Below are 26135 nucleotides of genomic sequence, written 5' to 3' on the forward strand. Positions count from 1 at the left end.
TGAAAGATAGTTGAGAAAGCAAGCTGAGGAAGACGGGGAAGAGGCTGAAATGGACGGCGGTAACGGATGAGCTGTGTTGATCTAACAACATAACTTCAAGTAGAGAGTAGACTAGCAGTCACGTGACCTAGCGGCGTTTCTTCCATGTGAAGTGTTTGTCTTGTGAAAGAAACTTCCAAATGCAAAGTACCTGTGATGATGTTTTTAACTGTATCTGATTCACTAATTTCATATGTATTCATGTTCTTCTTGGCTTCTCACTGATGGCTAAGTGGAAATGAAGAGCAAATGATTCTGAGATGGAGGGAGTGGCCGTGAAATGTAAATAGATAAAAACAAGAGCTCGTTGCCTAAATTTATTTCCCGAGAAGTGAATGTCAAATACGCATATTTAAGCCTTTGGATCAATCCTGCAAATTTGCCCTCCAGAGTGGTTACCCAAGTTTATAGTCCGAGTATACAGAAATGTGACTAAACTTGACCCATCCCCAAATAGTTTAGTGTTGCTTTGAGAAAATATTTCATTATTGGCTTAATTTGCACTATTTTCATGTATATTATCTAGTTGTATTGCTTCTTTCTAATTTATCATTTTTATTCTTGGACAATCATTTTGACTAAGATATTTAATCAATAATTAATATTTCAGCTCTTATAATGCAGTATTCTTGTGGATAATATTCTTATTATTTGCCTCATAGTTTTTCTCTCTTTTTTTATTTGAGATACAGAAGGGTTTTTTTTTTGTATTTTGCGTTCAATCTTTTCCTTTACCATTTCTGCCTGAATATTCATATTTAGAACTGCCTTCCTACTCCAAAATTATATAAATTTTTGTCTTAATTTTCTTGTAGTCTTGTAATGACTTCATCTTTTACATCATCTAAATCTTCAAACCACTGGATTTTACTTTACAGTAATGAATGAGGAAGAGATTTACCTTAACCTTTTTCCAAAAATGAATAGCCAGTGGTCTATTTTTTTTGGTCACAATTATTTTGAAGTAATGCTTTCTTCTCTGATTGGACATCCACATTAATCATACAGTAAATTATTACTTATATTCATGGCTATAATTCAGAGGCAAATTTTAGTTCAGAAATAGACAAAATATACAGATGATGTATTTTAGAACTGTATACTTGAAACCTATATAATTTTATTAACCAGTGTCACACCAATAAATTTAATAAAATTAAAAAAAAATAGACCCAGATATTGGAAGAAATTTTAGGACATATAAGGAGTGTTATATTCAACTCTCCTCTAAAAATGTAATTTGTGATTTTCAACTCTCCTCTGAAAATTTTTGTGACCTTCAACTCTCATTCTAATGGGCTTAGCCTTTCCCCCTGATAATGTATAATGTTGAACAACTTCTTTTACTTCTGTGCTTATTGGTTTCTCAGGTTAATTCTTCTCTGGATTGTTTGTTCAAGCCCTCTTACCATTTTATTATCAGGTGGTTTATCTTCTTGCTATCAATTTTTGGGGATTCCACATATATTCTCATACAAGTCCCTTGTCTGATATACACAAATGTATTCTCCCACTGCCTTTCATTCCGTTAATGGTGTCTTTTGAGCAAAAGTTGTCAACATGGATGACGTCGGATTTATCAGTGTTACTTGTGTTTATTTCTTTATGTGACTTTCCTGAGAAATGTATTAAGACCTGTTTTGTGGTTCAACATATGCTGTGCTTCAGTGAGATTTGCCAAGCATCACTTTCTCTGCCTCATTCTCTCTCTCCTTTCCTGGAACCCCAATTATATATGCATTCGCCCACGTGATATTGTCTCAGAGCCCAACATGGCTTTGTCCTTTTGTTTAAACCTCTTTTTTCCTCTCTGTTCTTCTGTTGCTCTATTTCTCCAGATATCTCCAATCTGGTGTTAAGAACATGCAGTGTTTTGGTGTTTTTTTTTAATTTCCCATTTACTGGAGGGTTATTAGGTTCCTACAGCTTCCGCTGTATGACCATGGCATTAACTTGGTGAAGCTTTTTCCTTTCAAGGGTTCAGCTTATCCCTACATTCAGGAACATTCTAGAACCATCAAATTGAGTTACATTCACATTTTTCCCCAGGGTTTAAAAGGTTGGCCTGATAGAAGCTACTTTACCATCCCTAGAATCAGAATTATCCAAATCAATATTGTGCTGTGTTTTATATGTTGTTATAGCCATCCTTTAAGATTCTAGTTTTGCTTTTTATATTTTTATTCCTACACATTCTCTTTGGATAATCTCCTAATTTGGCTTGTCAGTTTCCGCAGCCTCTTGTTCTGTTGTCATGCTGTCAATTACTTCTTTAAGCACATTGGGCCTAGTCATTTTCTTTGATAATTCCATTCTCTTCTGTATCTTGGGCTCTGATGTGTAGGGGGAGGGTTGTTTCTTTAGATTTTAATATTTTAGTTTATGGTGACTTATTTCTTTCTGTTTATTTTCCCCCTTTGGAACTTTATACAAATCTTTGAGAGTGGACGTTAAAGTGCATTTCTATAGAGAAGAATTTGTATTTTCTTTAAACAAAATATGGGGGATGTATCCAAAATTGGATGGCCTTAAACTAATGTTTGGCGTGATGTTTTCTGGGCAACACAGTTCGTGTGAATGGAGACTCTAAACCCAGAGGAGGTTAGAAATAATTAGTAGAGATATATTGTTTTCCCTTTTTGAATGTTCCCTGGAGTACGAGGCAATTAAGTTCGCGAAAGAAGTTGCTAACCTTTTTTGATACCAGAAGGATTATTCATAATGAATTTGTACCAAGTGGACAAGTTTACTATTTGGAAGTGCTGAAAAACCCATGTGAAAAAGTTAGACGAAAATGACCTGAACTTGTTGCCAACAATTCATGGCTCTTGCATCACGACAGTGCACCAGCTCACATGACACTGTCTGCGAGGGAGTGTTTAGCCAGTAAACAGATAACTGTATTGGAACACCTTCCCTACTCACCTGACCTGGCCCCCAATGACTTCTTTCTTTAGCTGAAGATAAAGGAAACATTGAAAGGAAGACATTTTGATGACATTCAAGACATCAAGGGTAATACGACGACAGCTCTGATGGTCATTCTAGCAAAGGAGTTACAAAATAGCTTTGAAAGGTGGACTAGGCACTGGCATTGGTGCATAGCTTCCCAAGGGAAGTACTTCAAAGGTGACCTAGTGATATTCAGCAATGAGGTACGTAGCACCTTTTTTAGGATGAGTTCGCGAACTTAATTGTCAGACCGCGTATGAAGGCTGAGTCAGGTGGTGATCCCTGGGTCCCTCTGCAGAGCTGGGCCTCCTCAGGTCCCCCACTGGTGTCCTCCTGCTGTGTCCTAGCCTTCAGCCCCACGTTCCCAATTGCTTGGGACCAGGACCTGTCTCTTTTCCTGATGCTCTATAAAACTCGAAATTTTCTCCCACTTTGACCCCTATTAAGCCAAATATTTTTTAAAAAGAAAGAATCGTTCAACATTTTATTCATCTTATTTTTTTTTTTGAATGCCACAAGAGTCAGGTTTTTCCCAAACGTCTATTTTGCAATTTTACTGGAAATAGAAGTTTTCCTAGAAGCTTTTGTCTCCTATATTTCAAGCCTGTGTTTTTAGGTACGAAAGGGCTTCTGACTTTTTTTTTTTTTAAATGTTCTTGGAGACTTGTTCTCATCACCAAAATGAAACGTCATTCTTTGTTATTTTCACTGTGATTTACTTGGCATTCCCCTTTGTCTCTTACAAACCTTGTCACCTGTCTTCTCTTTGTTAGCATTTGCTTGGTATTATCTTTATAGGCCTTTATTTTCATCCCTCCTATATCATTTTAAGTGTCTTTTAGATTAACTGAAAAGAATCAAAGTTAATTTTATACTATTTACAAGAGCACCTGTTATTTGACAGATAAATCTGACCCACTGGTAATTATTGAGAGGGTTAATATTTGGGGACAGGCTTCTCCTCTACCGTCTTGTGTTTTCTCCTTATAATACTTCCCAGTTGCTCCCTCTTTCCCTTCCCGTGTTATTATCTGTTTCTGTGTAACGATGCTACTGTACTTAGCGGCTTAAACAGTGCACATTTATTTTCTCCATGCCCATGGGCCAGGAGCCCAGACACTTACCGGCTGCCCTGCTCAGGGTCTCATGAGCATGTAATGCAGATGTGAGCTGTGCCCATGGCCCCCCTCCAAGGTCACAGGGCCATTGGCAGCACTCAGTTCCTGGTGGGTTGTTGGACCGCGGGCTCGTTTCTGCTGTCACCTGAAAGCCACCTTCTTTGCCATGTGGGCCTCTGTCTGACAGCTCACACACAGCAGTTTGCTTCTGTCGAATGGGCAGGGAGCAGGCTAGGAGAGGGCTGCTGGCATAACCTTGGCCATGCTCTTTTGGTGGAAGCAAACCCTGGTCCTCCCCACTCAGGAGATGGGTCATGGGTCACCTCCAAGTCTGTCCACCACTTCCCATGCCCTTTCCTGGGTTGGTATCATTTTCTTCATCCTATTTTTTAATGATTTGGGTTATTTATATTTTCACATCCCTACTTATACCCATCCTTTCCCAACAGTGTTTAGAGTTGGTCCGATTATATAGTCTTCCCCCAAATGATCCAAGGTTATTTGATTCATAATATTATGGATGAATCTGCATTAGTGCAAACCCAGGGTATTGCATGTGATCTGAAGAAGGGTGGAGCTAAGCGTAATTCTGGTTTAAGAGCAATTCACTGTGGCTTCATATATGACCCACCCTCAGAGGAGTGTACTGTGCATGGTCACCTCTGAGCCCAACTACAGACACACCTGTCCAACATCCCATCTAAGGGACCTTACTTGCTAATGTATTAGAATAGTGAATTGAGGTTCAAGTGCCAATGCCTGGTAACGTCTTTGTATATATTTGTCTTCAGGATAAGCAGGGCCTTGGCGCCTTAACCCGAGTGGCAGCATGTGAGAGCCGACTCTGTGACAGGGTCACGGGGCCCCACAGAGCAACTCCACGAGAGACCAGGAGCCCAGACAAGTCACGAGCGGAGTCTGAGCTTCCTCTACTGACAATGCCAAACACAGCTGTGCCCAGACGTCTAAGTAACGATGGACGTCTGTCACCTAACTCACCGCCTCGCTCTGTGTGCTTTGCTCATGGAGAAAACATGGATGACAAGTAAATACAGGCTTCATGTTAATTCCTTGTCTGTTAGGAAGAAGATTTCAAAAATGGAAGTCATTTGTTTCCTTAAAGACCTCATTTTGAGGTCACAAACTAGACAAAAGCTTTCATCTAACATTTTTAATCATTTCCTTTTCTAGCCAGGTTATGCAAAATCCTTTGTAATTATTTAGAAAATATTGGGCATGAGTCCAGTTTATGCTTATTAGCATGTGTGCCCTTAGAACTCAGAAATTCTGTGTGCGTGTGTGTGTGCGCGCGCGTGCATGTGTGTGTGTGTGTGTGTGTGTGTGTGAGAGAGAGAGAGAGAGAGAGAGAGAGAGAGAGAGAGAGAGAGAGAGAGGGAGAGAGAGAAATTGCTGGCAATAGTTGCTCTAGTCAATATTTAAAGTGCTAAGCTCAACACAAAATTTAAAATTCTATCGGAAAGGAGCTATTTCTACCACTTGAAAAATGTCCTCTCCGCCCGGCCCCTGCTCACAGCTTTCTGGCTGTGACACTGGAACAAAGCCATGATTCTTCTACCGGAAAACGCTTGGGGATACACTTTGAATGTTGAGCCATTTGGGATGATGTGTTTTTCATTCGACGCCAGCCAGCATCCACCGTTCATGCAGTATTAAGACATCAGTTAACCTGAAGAGAATGCAAAGGAGATATATATCTAGACTAATTATGTTGTTTGCTTAGAAGCACATACCTAGAATAGTTTCTTATAAAAAATATGGCTACGGAGACGCTATTAATGTTTGGTTTGCCTGGTATAATTCAGATCAGACCCACAGAGTACTGAGACCTCACTGGGAACAGGGCCACACATTTGAAATCTGTGATAGTTTGGATGTGGCCATGGTAGGTTGTCCTTTGTATAAATGGAGAGCAGGTTCACGAGGTATGCTGATTGTATAAAAGTATAAATTGAGTGCTCAGTTGACCCCAAGGTTCCCGCTAGCTCTAAAATTGTGATGATGTGATTTTTTTCTTTCAAGTACCATTTACACACTGATGCGTGTATTCCGTCTCATTCTAATTAGTCCTTAAGATGCATCTCCTAAGGACAGTGTGGGGGACACTCCACCAGACGGGCTTGAGTTGCGGGTTTTGTGCTCTGAGTTGTTTCTTTTCCTCTTTTTCCTTCTCACGTCCTACTTAAAGATGACAGGATAGTTTTCTGTGCCATCAGAGACTCAACGGAATCAGCGCAAACTGATTCACTGTAGGCGGGTGGTCACTCTTATCTGTGGGAAAGACACGGCACAGATGAGGACAGCCACCAGGGACTAGGCTGTGGTGCCCAGGTTTGGGGCGTCTCCCCAGGTGGCTGGCGCTCCTGCAGCAAAGGGACGGGACAGTTCCCTGTGTGAAGGGAGAACAGAGATGCCCGGATGTGCAGGCGTCGTTTTCTCCAGGGCAGCTCTGGGCTGGCCCAGGATGGACTTGTCCTCAGCCCCCTCCTTCCCGTGTATTCTTCAGCTACCCCAGAGTACATGGGAGGCTTCACGTGGTTGTGTAATTGGCGTGTCAGGTATTTATTTCCGAGAACGATGGGCTTCTTTGGAACTCCTACCTGCAAGGTGGCTCTAGCTTGTCGTGAGAGGGGTTCAACCCTCCGCTCTCACCCCTAATTGTTTTCCACATGCCCCTTTGTAGACCGGAGTTTTCCCTTCAGCTTTAAACAAAGATGTTTGGTGAAGATGAGGTTTTCACTTCCTTTTCCTTACACGGGAGTTGCTGAACGTACGGGGAAGACAGTGGCTTGATGTGATGGCATTGATGGAGGCAGGATTTAATTACCATTCTCTTTGACGATTCAGACAGCCCCAGACTGTGTGGTGACAGTGTGCTGTGATGTCTGGTGATGCGGTAGAGTGATATGACACCCCCACGATGGCTGGCCACTCAGTGACAAGTGTATACATGCTCCTGTGGGCAGAGCACGTGTCTTCAGCATCTCCCTCGTAAGCTGGATCTTTCAATTGGGAGTGTGGCCCACAGATGAGAATAGAGCCATCGAATAGATCAGAAGGTAACAAGTTGCTCAACAGTGAATGGTACAGGTGTTGGACTCTGTTAGCACAGGGTTTGAGCTGGCATGGGTGGTGGGCCAGGCACAGAGACGGGGGCTGGGAAGAGGTAGATGGAACAGGTGCAGCTGGGGAAGGGGGGCGTCCAATCCAAGGACTGATGGAGGCGTTTTATGGACTGAATGTGTGTGTCTCTTCCAAATTCATGTGCTGAAACCCTATCCCCTGTGTGATGGTATTAGGAGGCGGGGTCTGTGGGGGGTGCTTAGGGTTAGACAGGTCATGAGAGGGAGTCCCCGTGAATGAGGCCTGTGCTTTCCTAAGTGCCGTGAGAGCTCGCCTCTCCCTCTGCTGTCCACCATGTGACGACACAGTGAGACATTGAGAAGTTGGCATTCTGAAACCTGGAGGAAGGCCCTCACCAGACACTGAATCTGCCAGCACCTTGACCTTGGACTTCCAGCCCCCGGAACTGTGAGAAATACATGTCTGTTGTTTATAAGCCACCCAGACTGGTGTGTTGTTAGAACAGCCCGAATGGACTAAGGTGGACTTGACCTGACTGTTCACCCAACTCAGACTCAGGACACGTTCGCCAGCCTTGACTCAAACCTGGAACCAGACAAGGAGTCGGGAGGCTGACGTCCAACGGAAGACGATAAGGTGTGTGTGTAATGTCTGTGACAAAGCTGAAGCCCCACCAGCTCCACGAGACCACGCTGCGCAGGAAAATGCGAGGGCGACCGGGGAGCCAAAATCAGCATTCTGAGCTGGACAGGACAGAAACTCCAAGAAAAAACAGACGCTGTTTGAGTTCTGCCGTTTACCAGCGATGTGCCTGTTTGTTGTCTGTGCCGTGGAGACTTGGCACCCGCCGAGTTAGGGCTGCCCAAGGGTTGAGGTAGCTGGAGCATGAAAGCTCAGGGCGTCCCTGTCACACAGTTACCACTAAATAAGGTTGTCATCGTTGTCAACCTCTTCATCACACAAACTATTATTGCTATGCCAGGACCAGCAAAGACTGTGCCAGGGTCCAGTGTAGTCAGGGTATTTTAAAGCGGACCACTATTTCCGTCTGAAGGGACGACTCATATTAGATCTCAAGTCCTTAGGCACCTGGGGAATCTCCACCGTGTCCGAGGATGGGGGGCTGCACCAGACACCCCTCTTCCCCACCCCATCACCCAGTGCCTCCTCAACTCCCCCATCTCAGTACCTCAGGAGGCTGGCTTGGAAGGCTGGTACCCCTGCCCTGTGGCGTCTGACCGCATTGGGCCGTGGGGGGCACCTGCAGGAGGTGGCGGGCAGAAGGGAACAAGGTCACAGCATCTTCACCCCAACTGTCAGGCGCCCCTCTGCTCCTCTCCTCCGGCGCCTTCCAGCCTAGGATGGGGAACAGCTCCCCAGCCAGTAGCCCCGGTACTGTACTGTCCTCAGCCGGTTTCCCCAAATCGTGCCTGTACCTGTACAAAATGACCCTTTATTAAACGTTCCCACCTTTGGTGTCAGTGCCTCTTTTACTTCGGGCGGGGGCACTGCTGTTGCCTGGTAAACCGCACCCACGCTGCCCGCAGGCCTTCTAAGCTGTTTAGACAACATCCTGCCTCCTTCCCGTCTTTTCTCTCCCCCTAAAACAGCTGACATTTTAACCTGTGGCAGAGAGAACCTCAAGCACACACTGAACATACCAACAATACCAGGGAGAGCTGCATTAATGCTCTGTGCCTACATTGCCCTGCTTTAATTATGTAGACTATGCTTATTTTTAAAAGCATTACTGAGACGTTTAGGGAAGTAGCAGGTGTTACAAAATTGAGTTTTCATTATCCTTCCCCATATCCGACGTGGCAATTACGGCCTCTCCAGCTATTTTACCATTTGCTAAATGTTCCTCATCGGTTATCACAGATAATGCTTCTTTATAAACCGTATGCAGACAATTAGAAACTTTTAGCTTAATTAATTTTCTGTATTACGTAAGCTTAATTAATTTTCTGTATTTCTGTAATCACGTAAATTCAGGGCAGTGGGATTAGGACTATTAACAACAATAGTTATCAGGAACCATCAATGTATTTATAATGTACCTCTGTGAAAATGGAGCCCTGGCTGTAAAAAATACTGAAAATTATAGTTCATCCAATTTGCAGCCTCAAAATGAAAACTTCCTGTATAGCTCCACTTTGTAAGTAAGGCCCATCTGGCTAATGGCTTAATATAAGTAAATTGGAAATTGATCAACCATACATACCATTATTCTCTAATGCACCTAGCATACCCCAAAGATGCATAGCATCCCCAAACTGCCCTGTCAAGTGAGGGAAGGAAGGAAGTTTTGGAGACGTTACCATGAATAGAAGTTGATAAGCCAGGAGTTGGGTTTGAGGTGAAGGACACCCCGGAGCTTCTCCAGTGAGCTGCGCGCTTAGCACCCTCAAGGTGAAGTGCAGCCAGGTGCTCTGTGTACATGGCCCTCAGGCAGAAACCCAGCGCCTGGCCAGGTAAAGCGCATCTCTGTCCAGGACTGAGCGAAAGACAACGTTGTGGCAACATGAGGAAGAAGGTGCCAGCTGACATCATCTACCCGGTTTCATAGGAATGGTTTTTTTCTGTTGTTGACCTCTTCAAGGTAGACAGATAGCATGACCCAAAGGACAATTTGGGGTGGCAATTCTTCAGAGAAAAGGCCCTAAAAGGAAGCAACTGTTTTTCCTTTTCGACACACAGAACAGCTCTGCCCCCAAATGTGTGTGTGGGGGTTTTCCTCACACCCACCAGTTCTCCCACCTCTGGACACTATCCTGCAATCCACCTCAGCCCTGACGCTGCCTCCAGTGGCGGGGACCTGACCCGGGAAAAGGTGAGGGAAGGTGCCCTGTCCGCTCCCACACATGACTTTGTCCACCTCCGTTCCTGCAGAGCCTGTCACTACACTCGACTTCAGGCTGAAGCAACAAGTCACAGAGTTTGGACCTGAGAAATAAAAGGAGAGATGGAGATGAGACGAGGTGGCAAATTTAGCAACAGTCAGGGTGGAGTTATAGTAGATGGAGTTGGAAAAGATGAAATAAAATACAAGAGGAGGGAGGAAGCGGGGCGGGGGGGAGAGAGAGAGCGCGCGCCTATAACTTTAATAGAAGCCCCACTGACACATCGAAGCTCAGAGAATACAAAACCTCCATCCTTCGCTCATAGACATTGGCGGGTTGGCACCAGAGTCAGATGTGGTATCAGGTTCCCCTCCAGCATCTCAGCTCTACATTTTGAATTAGGAGCCTCTCACCATAATTACATAATTACGTAATTACGAGCTGCTCTGTTAATTGACCTTCACTTTCCCTTCACTCGGAGTGGGCTGACTTCACAAAACAGCCCCCAGTAATTCTCAACTGAAACTCTGGGTTTTTGTTTTGTTTTGAGACATTGTACCTAAATAATGCCCAGAATGTTTTCCCCAAGGAGACAGGTTCCCGCTGCCTGCCCCCCCGCAATATTTCCACAAGTCAAAAGTGAATCTTAATGCATTAAAAGTATTTGAAATATATTTATAAGAAAGTATACTATTAAGTTTAGAGCTAAACGACAAATGGCTAACATGCTACTTAAAATACATATCAAGGGTCAATTTTCTTAATGCAAAAAAAAATCATGCAAATCAATATAAGAAAAAAGAAATAGACCAACAGGGAAAAATAGACAAATATTGTAAGCCAGACAATTTACAAGAAAAAAAGAGATATAGGAAGATGGATTTATCTTTAATAATATTAGTTAAATAAGATTTTATCTTAAATGTTTTAGTCATACTAACAAAATTTAAATGTACATTTATTAGCCAATCTTTTGACATAATTGGACTTTAGTGTTTTTAAATTATATAACCATACCCATAATGCCTTTTATTTCCAGTTTTAGTTTCCTTAAATTAAAACTTAAAACTCTTCTAAGTGCAGATCCTTCTAGGGTTTTACTCATTTTGCCTTCCTATCTTTTAAAGACCGTTTTATTAAGATATAATTTTCATACAAAAATGTTCACTAGTTTAAAATGTACAGTAATTTTTAGTGTGTTTACAGAGTTGTGCAACCATTACCTGAATCTAATTTTACAGCATTTCATCACTCAAACAAACCAAAAAAGCCCTTATCCCCATTAGTCCTTACACTCCCATTCATACCCAGCACAGACCCTTCCCTCTACCCCAGCCCCCAGTCCTAGCCAATCACTATTTTCCGTCTCTGTGGCTTCACCTAAACTGGACATTTCATGTAACTGGAATCATATAAGATGTAGCCTTTTGTAACTGGCTTCTTTCAGGCAGCACACGTTTATCAGATTCCTCTGTGTGGCGGCATGGCTGCGTTGTCGTTCCTTTCATGGCTGATTGATACTCCGTGGTATGGCGAGACCACATGGCTTATCCGTTCTTCGCTGGATGGACATTGGGTTCTCTCCCCCTTGGCCCATTATAAATAATGCTGCTGTGAGCATTTGCGTACAAGTTTTTGGTTGGCATACGCTTTCACTTCTCTTGAAAGGATTGGAATTGCTGGGTCCAGTGGTAACTCTTTGTCTGACGTTTTGAGGACCTGCCAGACTTTTCTCCACAGCAGCCACACTGCGTTCCGTTCCGACCAACAGTGGGTGAGGGTTCCCGTTTCTCCACATCCCCGCCAACGCTTGTTACCGTCTGACTTTCTTATTATAGCAATTTTAATGGGTGTGAAATGGCAACTCGTTGTGGCTTCAAGTTGATATTATTTTTGTAGAAAAGCAAATGAGTCAAACTTATGGTTTAAAAACCATGTGCGTGTGGCATTTTTCGTAGAGAAGAAACGGGGTGTGTTGTGTGGATGCAACCCCCCATTGGTAATTATTCAGGTTTCCCTCCCTTTCTGGGCATGTCTAGTCTCAGGCTCAGTGGAAAGAACCCTGGCAGAAGCCGAGACATCTGTGTGTTCCCTAAACTGGCGGCAGAATCTTAAAAACAAGTGACAGTCCCTCTCTTTGCCTAAGTGCATTTTCTACGTCCATTCCTTTCTTTCTGTGTTTGGCCATATCTCTTTTACAAAAGATTGCACGGGAACCTTAAATATATATCCTGCTCTGCTGATTCTGAAAAATAGATATGTTATATAAAGGAATTCCACACTGCCTAAAGATAATGGGGTTCCCATACACTTAACTGCTTACATTCTTCAATAATGTGCTTATTTGCAAAGCTTTTTTATGTAGGCGCTCTTGTGTAGACTACTTCTTACATCTCTGTAAGAAGGCATTTAATAGCACAACACGCTGCCCGAGTCAAGAGGTCTTACCTGATCAGTTAGAACGAGTATTAACTGAGCAGTTGAATCGCTGGGGTTTTAGCCTTAAATGTTGAAGAAGCGAGACATGTCCCTGGGTCAGGACCTGGGTTCTCCACCCCTTGTTGCTCCACTTGTGCGCCGGGTGTGTGATTTGGCATCGCTCACTGATGCTCAGGAACCAGAGTGAGGAGAAAAGAGACAGCCTGACCTTCATGGGATTTGGTCCACAGACGCCTGTTGCCTGGACGGGAAGACCTTTGAGGCCAGGCTAATGTAGAGGACTGGGTCAGACTTATCTCGTTCCTGAGAGGTCTGTGACTTCAGCGGACCAGGAAATACCCTGTTCCGTTGAGCAAAGCCAGAGATAGAGATTAACTTACTTTCCTTGACTGTTGGTCTGCTCTGGCAAAGGGGAACATGGTGGGAGATACGGACCTTCTCATTAAATTTGGCGGGTTGTTGTGTGTACACCCGGGATGGCTCTGATATATTGTTCATCCATAGAGCAAGGTGCCTAGGTATAAAAAGATTTATGTAAAAATTGTCTGGTGTCAATTCTTGGTTGCGAGGACAGCAGAAGAGACACAGCGACACACAAGCCCCTCCACTGATTGTTTCATTTGTTCTAGAAACACATATTGGACACCTGCTGTGTATGAATCACAGACTGAGAGCGTGCAGATGCAAAGAAAAGTGCGACAGCATATGCCTTCAGTTTGCTATGGGGAGGCAGACATGTAAATACATTTGTGTGATCAGTGATTGTAAGCACCATCGTAACGATGAGAAGATCAGCGCTTAAGTGGCCAACACAGCAGTTTGAATGTGACGTTATCACTGAGTTGGTAATTCATTTCATTTCCGTTTCTTGGTAATGTGAAAGCGTCACTGAGAAATGTGTCCAGTGCGAGCTGAGGTGACGTTGGACTTCCTTGTTTTATGTCCGTGACCCATAAATGACTCTGCTGTCATCCAAACTACCTGCCTTGTGTCCCTCCTCAGAATTCACATGGGAGCCTCTGCACCGCCTTGCCCCTTCGTCTTTGGAGGGTAGGTTAGAGGCGAAGGTGCTTTTTCTTTCCCAGCGTGGATCTGGCCGTGCCAATCTTGACTTGGGGGCCTCCGCCTGGGCACTCGGTTTCTCATAGGAAATGGCTCCCACAGCTTTCGCTGCGGGTGGGAACGTGCCTCCCACCCGTGTCTCCATCACCCACCCCAGCCTCTATGCTTAGCGCTCGGAACTGTGCAACCCCGCGGCTGGCCCTAGTAGCTAAATTTATATTGCTGCTTTGAGATGGGTTTCAGTTGTCACTACTTGTTTTAGCTTTCTCCGGCATTTGCCCAAACATGTCACAAGCCCTATTATTTAAGTTCCTGTATCACATTTTTACTCTTAATATAGTGTTGCTGTCCGTATTGCTAATCTTGATGTCTCCCACCAGACGCTGTAAAGTCCTTGAGGATACAGACTGTTTCCTATAATGAAATCGCTCTGATTGGCATATCATTTGTGTGGCTGTGTATTTTAAATCAATTTGCTTAATTCCTACAGGTTGTCTCTAAACCATTGTTATTATACCTATACATTTTGTAAAATAAATACTGACATATCTCATTTTTTCCCCAGAAGATAACTTCCTGAAAATGTATGGGTAAATCAAATTATATGGAATGAATGATGTTTTCTACACATTAAGAAAGCTCACATTTTAAAGAATGTCAGGAATGAACTAACCTGGGAGCAAAAGAACAGTTTGTAATCAGAATAATCACTCTTTCTTCCTATGCACTGTGATGGTTAATCAGACATTATTTGGGATGTGTCTGGGGGGTGTTTCTGGATGAGGTGAACATCTGAATCAGTAGACCGACTAAAGCAGATTGCCCTCCCCAGGGTGGGTGGGCCACACCCTACCAGTTGAAGACTTGAGCAGAACAGAAAGGCAGAGTAAGGAGGAACTTCTACCTGACTGCTTTGAGCTGGGACATCAGGGTTTTTCCTGCCTTGGGACACACACTGAAACATTAGCTCGTCTTGGATGTTGAGTCTGTCGACTTTCATACTTGAACGTAAACCAGTCGTTCTCTTAGGGCTCCAGCTTGCTGCCTGCAGACCTTGAGACCCCTCATTCTCCAAATTTGAGGGAGCCAAGCCCTTTAATATGTAGATACATGTATCTCCACCCCATGGGTTCTGTTTTCTGACTTTTCACTTTGATGAATTGGGAGCTGCACATGTTGAGCTTCCTGACAGTGGGATTCACTGTGGTAAACTTAAAGGTCTAGTAGCGCGTAACACGAAAAGAGCGCTGATAAGCTGACACGACCACGCTGCCCTTCTGTTGTAAATGTTGCCTGCTGTCAAATGCGAAACCGGACATCTTGCCCAGAGCCTCAACTTCAATCAAAGCTACTTCAATCAGAGCCATCTCTAAAGCCAGCGATATGTAACTTAAGGATGGACGAAACCAACGGCTGTGTTACAGCCAGTTTGGAAAGCGTCCGCTAGGCTTCAGTCGATGCCCATGACTCAACGCTGAGCAAACGTAAATGGGGTGCAGGTGCTGCAAAACATGTCGGATCCTACCTGCACAAACCAGGCAGGAATACTGTGGTGCAAATCGTGAGCTAAATAAACATGCTTTCTTGCAGACTTGGAAAGAAAACAGGGACTACGACTGCAAGACCTAGCGAGCCGAACGTGTTGATAAATATGGGACCCCATGGACACCCTCCGCTCACAGATGCCTACCTGTTCATAAATGTGATAACACAGGAGAAAATGTTTCGGAGGTTGGGGTGGGTGGGGGGTGAGGAGAGAGGTCCTGATGGCCAGGGCATCTTCAAGTATTTTCCAATCTAATTTTCTCATAAAATTTAATATCCCAAACTAATATAGCAACTGAGAATCCTCCCATTTTGAGCACTTTTGAAAAATACTCGCCTTGCCCCTCCTTCGCTCTCCCGGGCCCCTCTCCGTCTACCTCACTCTTCCTCTCCCCAGCATTCTATAGTCAGTGGCTGCAGGAGACGAGCGACGCGTCACCGCTGTTGCACTTCTGTCCCGTGCAGTGTTCGCTCTTTGTGCCTGCTCTTAGTCCTGGGACTCTGTGGGCCCGTGTGCCACAGGCCAGCAGGAACAGCACACAGGCGCCCCGGACCAACAGCTCGGGCTGATAGCTGCTGGGTGATGTTGGGGAAACCATGGAGTCTACCGACACACTTACTTATTAACTTAAAGTGGAATCCATAGTATTTCACTTTCCATTTCCAGAGAGAATTTAAAGGAAGCTATAAAAATGAGAGGTTAAAAACATTTCTTCTCCTCTGTTTTCTTGATTTCCCCTCTCCCCCCCACCCCCCCATCCTGGGGTAAGGGGGCAGGAAAGGGAGGCTGTAGGGGGAGGGGCAGTTCCAACTGGCTGGGTCTTGGTGGGAAAGGGAGGGAAGGAGATTCCAAAGGCATTTGTGCCGCTTCACGTAAAGAGAAAGACACGGAAGGAGAGAGCTTCTAACACGAAGAGCCTTCTGCCTGCCACTTTCTAAGCAAATCCACAGTCATTTAAAAGCTACTTTTCAAGCGTTCGGCCTTGTTCATTTATTTCCACCTACGCTTTCAGCCAAATTCATTCACTACAACTAGCTTTCACCTAAAAACCAACGGCTTGTGTGTGCTTATGCAAGTAAATATTGTGTGTAAATATTATATAACGCGTTACTTATACGTACATCCATTATGTATATAATGTATAGTATATGCATGCATACTGGCCTTGCGGGTAATTTGCATACAACGACTTTCATAATTGCACAGGATTTTCTGCTTCAGCCTGGGTTTGAAACTGGCCTCTTACCCATTCTTGCTCGCGATTTTTTGTGAATGTAAAAAAAAAAAAAATAGAAAGGCTTCTCAAACCCCTCCCAGCTTCTCGTGCCCGCCACTGTTCCCCAGGCGAGGGCACGCTGTCTCTCACACACACACACACACACACACACACACACACACACACACACGCACGCACGAGTTCAAGCCTGTTGGCGTCCATGCTGGTTGAGGCGGCTCCAGATCCGGGTTTAGGGGCGGCCTGGGCCCCGGTGGAGCAGAGCGGCGGCGCGGGAAGCCCTCCTCCGGCTGCTGTTCCATCGCCTGGCTCGCTCAGCCTTAGCATTTGACCCTGCTCTGCGTGCGCGCTCTCGGCAGCGCGCGTCCGTGTGGGGTCGCAGGAGCGACCCCGCGATTGTGACTGATGAATCCCGGGAGTGCCCAGGGGTGGCGACCGGGGACCCCGGAGCTCGGTCACTGGGCCGCGGGCCGCTTGGCGTGGGCGTTGTGTCGGCGACTCCGCGCGCATTTGGGCCCGGGGAGCGCATGGTGGCTCCGGGGCCACGCAGACCCCGTGGCGCCTCCTGGGCTGTGGGAAGCAGATGGGATCAGCTCCGTAGAAACAAAGGCGCCAGGGGCCGCGGCGGCGCGGAGGCCGGCGGGGAGCGGAGCCCGGGGAGCCAGGTGTGCGGCTCGGGGCGGCTGTGCCGGCGCGCGGGGCCGGGGCCGCGCAGCTGCCGCGGCGGCGGATTCGGGTGCAGACCCGGGCGCAACCATGGAGACGCAGCGTGTGTGCCATAGTAACCCGAAGCAGCATGATTTATCGGCCGCCTTCCCTGCCGGCCCTCGGCTTCCCCCCTCGGCTTCCCCACTCTCGCCGCCGAGGCGCACAGCGCGCCCGGCTCCCCCGCCTCTCCCCGCCTCCCTCTCCCCTCCGGCGGCGTGGCCAGGAGGGAGTCACAGCCCATCCAAGTCACCCCAGGGCAGGAAGAGGCGGCTCCACCGCCGCAGAAACCACCGTGGTGCGTGTTTGTAAAAACCCAGCGTGCGTGCCAGCCCCGCGCCGTGGACCCCACCAGGAGGGCGCGGCTGTTGGCCGAGGGTCTCGCAGCTCTCCCCAGGCTGGGCTCGCTGAGCCTCCAGGCAGCCCAGCCTTCTTGGTCCAGCCCAGTCCAAGCAAAGCGCCCGGTGTGTACACACACACACGCGCGCACACACACACACACCCTCCCCGCCCACACGCCCCTGGCGTCACCGCGGCCCCGCCGGGGCCCCCGCCCTTAGGGACAAGTGCAGCGACTGCTGCGCCCCGCGCTGCCAGTCAGAGGAGCCCCCAGCCGGCTGAGCTGCCCGGTCCCCGAGTGCGCCCAGCGCGCGTCGTGCCGCGGTCGCCGGCTGAGCGCCGAGGGCGAGCTGCCGGACGCGGAGGCTGTGTGCGCGGGTCCCGCCGCCCGTCCGCCTCCCCGGCTCCAGCTCCCGCTTTTGTTTAAAGCAGCAGCAACCCCGCAGCGTCCTCTTTGGCTTTTATTTTTCTTCCTCCGCAGCGGCCAAAGGAGTCGATCGCTATTGTGACCCGCCCGGGCGAGGAGCGGGCAGGGCGGGCGCAGGGGGGGCGAGCCGAAGACCGGGAAGAATTTTCTCCTCGAGAGCCAACTCCACCCAGGCGCTGGCGGGTCCGGTCTCGACGTGGATCACCACCGAGGCGATGGATTAAGTTACTCTTTCCTGGGGCCAAGAGTCGGGTTCAGATTTGGGGCAAAATGAAGGAAAAAGCAATGATTAAGACGGCTAAGATGCAGGGGAACGTGATGGTGAGTGCGGGAGGGCGACACTTGGGGATGGGTGGGCCACCGTGGGAAATGATGATTGGGGGGGGGCTGTTCTCCCGAGTCCCGAACCTCCCGGGGTGACTGCGCCCAGTGCTGCGCGAAGCAGCACCTCCCCCAGTTCGCAACCGAACCCGCCCTCGGCTCCAGGGTGCGGAGGACCAGGTGTTTATTTGCAAATCGCAACTTTGCTGCTTCGTGGTCCCTCTGCTTTGGGCATGTGGCTGGTGTGGGCGAGGGGTGCGGGCTGTGCGCGGTGAGAAACGGGCCCTGTCCGAGTTCCCAGCAGACCCCCAGGGCCGTGCTAGAGGAAACACGGGGGTGGGGTGGGGGGTGGCGGCTGGGGGAGTTATCACGGCCAGGGAAGGGCCGCGCGCGCGTGGGGCCTGATGCCTGCGCCGGCCTCGGGCTGCGAGTCCCAGGAGCCGAGACCTGTTGGGGCTGGCCGAGCCCTTGGGATGCTCGGGCGCCCCGGTCCTCTGCTCTGGCGCTGCCCTTGCGGCCACGGCCGCCCACCGGGAGGGGCCCTGCACCCCGGGTTTGAAAAAGATGACTCCTCCCGAAGGGTGACCATGACAGGGAGCGGAATCGTGGCAGGTGGTCCCCCAGGATTACTGAGCGCCTGGAAACACCTCTGGTCCGCGGAGGCAGGGGGCTGCAGGCCCGGGGGTATCTCAGCGTGGACAACTTTGCTAACTCGGGATCCCTGCGCCGTGCCCTCCCCAGCGAGCCCACCCCTCGCCTGCTCCCAGGACCTGGCCGCCTTGGGCGCTCCTCCAGTCCGGTTTCCCTGGCGTGGGGCTCAGGGGTCAGGGTGCTGGCACCTCCTGGTGAGGACGCGGAGGTTGCCATCTTGTTCTGTTGAAATTATGCGTGTGCCTGTGCGTGTTTGTTTGGGTGATGTCTCAACCCTGGCGGTGTTGGTGTAGGATGGTTAGGAGGAGGGTCTGTGTTTTGATATTGCTTGAGGGTACTTTTTGTAAGGGAGGGACTACAGATGGGGTTGCCCCTTTACTTTGGAAGGTGCAGCTGGAAGTGCCGGAATTCTTTCAGGTTCAAGGTCTGGAGTTGTGTCCACGTGATGAGGGCGGGGGAGGAGGGGTGTGGGGGATAACCCAGTCCCCGATCCATTTGGAGGTCTTGCTTTAAATAAAAAGAGCCTAGAGATGAAAAATGGATTGGACCCGAGCAAATACCCAGCCGGCTTAACCACACCCACAGCAAGACACCTGTTGCCTGGTGGGAGAAAGCCCAGAACTTGCCTTCTGGCCTGCGGTGGGGCACGGTCCATCACCACAGCCCTCAGGGGCGCAGTAACTGCGGGGAGGGCTATTCTGCAGGACTCCTGCCCCTCCCCCCTTATCCAGGGGCTTGCATCTGTCTGTGGGTTGTCCTGCTGGCTGACCTAATCGTTTGTTTGTGAAAACACACATTTCCTGAATTTCCCCACTCCCTTTCTAGCCATTCTGTTGGTCATCTTAATTTCTGGTATAAACAGGGTGGCACTGAGCTTGGAGTCACGTTTTCCAATGCCATTCCCACCCACACCCATAATCCCCCTTTTATATTATGCCTGGCAAAGTGCTAATAAAACCTCTACATTTAGGACGGAAGCAGAAGAAAGGATTTGCATTAATTATACTGATAATGATATTAATGATGCATGATGGATTCGTGGTCTAAGTCTGTTGTCAAATAAGAGTTTCTTCTCACATCCTAGGGGCTCCGTTATGACACACCAACGTCTTTATTACCAACTTGATGGTACCTACCCCCACCCATCTCTGCCTTTACTTGAGAAAATCAAGATGCAAAGGAATGCTAATGGCATTTCTCACTCATGCTCTGAATGAGGGTGGTCCACGGTGCCCACTGCGTACCCTCCTCTGTGTCTGCTAGTAAGTATGCTTATAGCCCGCTGGGCTGTGCCTAGAAACTTGTACAGCGACCGGTGATACTTTTAGGATCCCCCAAGGGCCTAATAGAATAAGGAGACACAGACTTACTCAACTTTGAAGGGTTCTATCAGTTCTTAAATTTATAATTATTACTCTGCAGTCTGCTTTGTACCTCAGTTTGAAATTCCACGCTCCAGCGAAATCCATGCAGCGTGAATCGAGTGATTGTTCTGCACCAAAATCATTATTTTGGGGATTGACCGATCCCTGACTTTTCATCAGTTGTTGGGGAAGCCTCTAGCCAATCACAGCATCCCTTGGAATAGGTGACTGGCAAATTCTTTGCACTCACAGCTTGATTGCTACTCAGGTGATATTTTCTATCCGAGATGGGGACAGGGATGTTCATTCCGGTTACTGACGGCTGAGTGGCTGCACGTGCTGTGAAAAGGGGCAGAACGTTACGTTATGCAGCGTGGGTGCATCTGTTGACCCAGAGACACGGAGACATGAACCCCAGCTCAGTGAGGAGTGCTGGGGCCCTTTGAGCTGTCTGGACTCGCATTTGCGGTTAGAAATTTAAAAGAGTGACACTTGGTAGTGCCTGGGGGGTCACGGCAGTGCCACATGCAGTCACAGCCGTGCATGTAAACTGCTCTGTAATCCGGTCTCTTCTGCTTGTGCTCACTCTGTGACCAACCTGGACCTGCCGTCATCGGTTCCTTACAAGGCCTGTGACATTAGCACCCCGGCTGTTTTGGCCGTACCCCATCATGCAACTGAAAGTGAATTTTTATAAAACACAGTTTTTTATTCCTCACACACTGCTTTCGACATTTGTTTCTGATTAACAATTATATGATTAAGAGAAGGCAAACTTAGTGGCGCACTATCTGATCTGCTTTTAGGTTTAATGAGTAAAAGAAACGACCTCGGTGGGTGCAGTTCACAAGCTGCATTTTAGTTCTTGAGAAGCGTCTGTGTCATAAACTTTATTTTGAGCATGGTGGGAGCTCCCAGTCCACACGTGCCACATTCTGTCCACAGTCTGATAACACTGAGAAAGAGACTGAAATGTCTCCATTCTCTCAGAAAAAAAATTGTTTTTAATTAACTATATTTTCATAAAATCTTTGGACGTTCATGGGGAATGACTTGCGTATTTTCTCAGTCCTCCTTGATCACTAATATGTCGACATCCTACTAACATAACCGCTGTTTAAATTGAACGGGCTGTCTCACGGAGGCATAGCCTCTTGCAGTGCGCTCCAGGGGAAACGGGAAATTTTATTATCCCAATCAAGTCTCCTCCTCTGTCCGTATGAGCGCCCCCAGACATTGAGTGGCTTAATGGAGACTCAGTAATGGTTGGTTAAAGAAACGAAAGTCTTGGGGACCACCCTCTGCCCATGGGACGGTCTCCCCCTTTTTTGGTGTGTGTGGCTGGCTCTACAAGCAGATGGTGGGTAAATGGTGGTGGCGATCCGAGTGCTGCCTGAGGGAGGCTCAGAGGTCTGCAGGCCACAGGGACACCTGGACATCTCAGGGGGGCTTGATACTGGGCTTACATTACAGACAGTGTGGGGATTGCCCGGGCAGGGAAAACTGAGGCTTTTCCTTCTGGTCCCCGGAACTGCCTTGAGGTCTTGGGTCACTGATTGGATGTATCTGCCATCTTGTTAGCCTAGGACCTTTTCTCCCTGGCCTTCCCCTTCCTGTGTTGGGTAAAAGCCCTGCTGAAAGGCAGAGGTGGTTTTCCAGCTGTGAAGTCCTCCGCTGCTTCCGTTAGATGAAGCAGGATGGATTTCTGACGTTGACGCCTGACTTGCGTTAAGCCCAGGTGAGCAGAGGAGGGGGCCTCTCTTTGAGGTTTGTGGACAGGTGTGGGGGTTGTGGGGGGTCACAAACGCCCTGGTATGGAGCCCCGCTTGGGAGCAGCAACAGACATTTGCGGTATGACTTTTAGGGGTGCAGCCTGTAGTGATGTGTGTGGGGTACCTGCAAACACTGCTCCTGCTGCCTTATACTGTTGGCACCTGGTTCCATGAAAGCGTGGCGCTGCATCTCAGTGAGCAGCATGGCGTGTGTGTGGGGAGGAATTCACCTTCTTGAAATGGGGTCCAAAAACTTCTTCTCAGGTCACAGGTTTTTGAGGTATCACTGTGTGTGCCATGTTGGGGTAACGATGCTGATATTTCTCTCCTTCCTAGTTGTTCCGCAGCCCTTCATAAAGTCAACCCTGTCACTGGCCCCCATCGCACACCTGAAGCCCGGGGGCCTCTCACCCCTTCTCTCACAGGAGTTCCAGGATTGGGGAGATTTTCAGTTAATTGCCAATGAAAGATATACAGCGTTGCTAGAATTTGCAGGATGAAGTTCCCAAAACTAGGAAGGGGTGGTCCGCCATTTATAAAATGTCTTACCTGACACTTTGGTGCAGAGGGCTGTCCTGTTTTCCCAGAGCCCCTTGCGGGCCCTGAGTCATGGATCGCAGGATGTTGCTGCTGAGATGTGGAAGTATCCTAAATTGGTCTTTTCTGTACCAGTCATCCCCCCCCCCGCCCTTTCTATGACCTGTCCTGTTCGCTAAATATTCATACATTACTCCAAACTTGTTCATCATTTGGACTTTGAACTCCCTGGGTTATTCCTAAGAGGTGTGGTGCAATTTGAAATATTGGCAACTTTTGTTCATCCCCGGCCAGGAGCTGTCTGTGCACAGTGAGTGCGTGAATGGATGACTGTTAAATGAACAGACGGGCGTCCGTCTCTATGCACTGACTGTGCTTTTGTGAGAAAGGTCCAGGATTTCAGCTACACATTCCTCTTTTTCTAAGAACTTCTTCAAGTTCGAATGTATCAGATACGTGTATCAGAGAGTTCCGTGGACAGAGTGCTTTCCACTGATACAGTTACAATACAACTGAAGCTCATGCTCACGTTAGGGGTTACATGTGCTTTTTTTTGAGCACCACCAAGCAGTTCTCCGACACCAGCTGGGTGCCCTACACTTCAGCCCAGTTCCAACGGCAGAGGTACCACAGGCTAGGGGCTCAGTCCCACAAAGCTGCCCCCCTTTCAGACGTCAGCATCAAGTTCAGGTGCCCTGTGCTTCTGACAGATTGGCTAGAATCAGAGGTTCCCATGACCCCTTGCTTGGGTTCGATTAATTTGCTAGAGTGGCTCTCAGAACTCAGGAAGCTACTTGCTAGGTTACCGGTTCATTACAGAGGACATTAAAGGATGCAAATGAACAGGCAGATGAAGAGATACTTAGGGCAAGACCCAGGAGGGCCCCAAATGCAGGAGCCAGTTTTATTTGATTAATCTGATTAACAGGACCACATTTTTTAACTCAAGAAGGAGAGAATCACAGCCCTTTAGGACTCATGTCTGCTGAGCTGAGAGCAGAGGCGCACAGAGCCAATCGGAATTCCCCTTTGTCACTGGGGCTTCCTGGAGGATGGCGGACGGGTTCCATTCAAGAGGTGGAAGGTCTGAAACGCCCCCTGGGAAAACAGGTCTGCAATGGCTGGACGATAGAATGATCAGGGAGGTTTCGAAAAAACTCAGGGGCATCATGTGACCCTCTGGGCAGGTGGAGTTGAGGCTTGTTTTTAAGTAAACATTGTCATCAAAACCTGAGGAAATAGTCATACCCTTTATAAGGCGCCCTTTGGTTCCTGTAAAGGCGCAACCAAGTCTGGCTTCATGGGTGGTGGAGAAAGCAGAAAGTACGGCAAGCGAGGTAGACATCGCAGAATAAAGAGACGTGAAGTGAAACGGGACGGGGAGAAAAGGGCATAGGGCCAACGAGGGGGCAACCGAGGGAACGTGCTGTGTCTTTAATGCGAGTTTCTCACCTCAGGTACAGACTGCAGATGGGGAGAAGCCAGGTGCTGGGGGGAAATCAGTGGTCCTTCTCTCCTCTTTCTTTACACTCAGAGAGGAACAGTCCTTCTGACTATAAGATATTTGTCCTTTGTGTGTGAGCCTTCTGAAGATATATCTCAAACCAAATGGAACAGGTAGAAACAAGGGGGGGGCGAAAGAAAGCGTAGTTTCTGGGCGAGCAGGAGGCGTTCTGGAATTTTCCAGCAGCTCCGCGTGGCTTTTGCAGGCAGCTCCCTGGACCTCGGTTTCCTCATGTGTAAGATCAGGAAATTTGAATAGACTGATTACTCCTGAAGTCCTTTTCAGCACCCTCTCCCCAGCCTTGGTCAGCTTATGACTGTGTCTTTAATACTGACCTCAGGACACGCGTGAGAAATAACCTTCCACGCCAAACAGATGTGGTTGACATTGTAATCTCTCTGTCCTGACTTACGTGGCATCTCCCGGGTCCACCAGTCTGTCTTGCAGTGTGTCACTGTTAATAGGCAAAGAAAATAAGTGGCATAAACTTACATACCACGAAGTCACAGAATCTGGAGCTGTCATGCCACAGGCTCTGGTGACCCAGGCAGAACTGTGTGTGCGTGCGCACACTTCTCGGGTGTAGAATGCATGCATCACGGTTGAGTATAGCCGTGGGGGTCCTTAGAGAGCTGCTGTGGCACAGCCATCCTGATCGTTTGACTTCCTTAGTTATTAAAAACCAACACGCTGTAATATAACTGTGGTGCCAAGGGGCTGTCATTTCCAGGAGGGGTTGCTCATCCGTGGGAAGAAAGGGAATTGCTGGTCAGCTGGGCCGGCCGCGAGACCCGTTCACAGTGGACCCGTTCACGGCTGGATGGAGCAGGGTTGGGTCAGACTGTGGGGAAAAGTGGGCGGTTGATCCCATGTTCCTCATCATGATGGTATTTGAAAAATACGATTTTCCTCTCTTTTTTTCTCAGCCTACCAGACTAAAACCTCTATTAGGCAACATATAATTTTACTTCGAATAATTCTTATTTTATGACTTTGGTTATGTATAAACATGTAGGAAAAGCTCTACCTATGGGAATCCAACTATGAATTTGAATAAATTAGATTAACAGTCTAATACGAGTCCAACATTTGAAGCTAAAATGGAACTTTTAGGGGACGTCCTTGCCACCTACCCATTCAGCTCAATTTCCTACAGCTTCTAGATTATTCTGCCTTTTTGGAAAATGAGAATTAATAATCTTCAATCCAGAAGTCTTTCATCCTTACAAAAAGGACTGATGGACTAGATTCTCTACGCTCAGGCAGAAAAAACAAAACAAAACCACATTTTATAAAAATTATCTATAATTATCTGTAACAGAAAACCAAAGATTTTCTGGTGAAACACTTGTTTTCCAGAATGAAATCCTGAGCAAACTTTTCATACGAGGATTTTTTTGCTATTCTTCTTGCTGTGACTCTGTAAATGGTGCGTATAGTTTTAAGATTCTACACCCTTTCATTTCAAAACCTAATTATATTAATAACTTACGGTGTGCATAGCGCCTTCACAGATCACAAAGTAATTTCGCATGCCCTGTTTTGTTATATTAGAAGAACCCATTGTGTTGGCAGGATAAATATTAGTTCTTTCTGTGATTGAAAGAGCTAAGCCTTGGAGAGAGGATTCCACAGGGGAGCTAGGAGCTCCGCTGCTCATTCATTTCCAGGCCAGGCTCCTCAGAGTCTAAGATATATTCTTCCGGAAACTCCCTTCTTTTCAGTCAGAGCTGAAGGGAACATGGAGCCTGGAACATGGAGGTGAATCTGGAGAGGCCTAGAACAACACGTCTTCTAACCCTCTATCTGTGTAGGGTTTCTAGCTTTTTCAGGTTGATCCGAGTTTACAGGTGTTGGGTATCTTTTTCCGTGTCTGTGTTGTAGTTCACAATGTTTGGAGACACGCTAAACTGTATTTTGCATCTTCCGGTGAACGTGCGGTGCCACTGTGGGTAGGTGGGCATACCCCACTTCCTCCTGTGGAGGCAAGTCGGGGCCCTTAGCGACCGACAGGGCCATGACGTTCGGTGGCCTTCACCTACAAGGGCACGGTGTGTTCCCACCTCCAAAGGTATAACTGCTGCTTTGTGCAGCCTCCAGTGAATGGATGGGAAATGATGGTGTCCAGGAGCTGGGGGGGCCGGGAATGTGAGAGAAGGGTCACGGCCTGGCCAGGGGCT

At 47.6% G+C, this 26135-nt stretch overlaps 1 protein-coding gene across 2 annotated transcripts in view; it reads left to right on the forward strand.

The window, feature by feature from the left end:
* LOC109389672 (dipeptidyl aminopeptidase-like protein 6) overlaps positions 1–26135 on the forward strand; it is a 624125-nt gene that overhangs the window by 48867 nt on the left and 549123 nt on the right. The window contains exon 1 of one of the 2 annotated variants that reach the window (XM_019655450.1): positions 17605–18127. The exons of the other annotated variant lie outside the window; for it this stretch is intronic. Coding sequence (XP_019510995.1) covers positions 18077–18127 — 51 coding nt within the window. The 5' untranslated portion in view covers positions 17605–18076. Of the gene's footprint in view, positions 1–17604; positions 18128–26135 lie in introns of those variants that run through there. 2 annotated transcript variants of the gene reach the window in all.

This window comes from Hipposideros armiger, unplaced genomic scaffold (genome assembly GCF_001890085.2).
Source record: "Hipposideros armiger isolate ML-2016 unplaced genomic scaffold, ASM189008v1 scaffold_239, whole genome shotgun sequence".
Classification (NCBI taxonomy): Eukaryota; Metazoa; Chordata; class Mammalia; order Chiroptera; family Hipposideridae; genus Hipposideros; species Hipposideros armiger.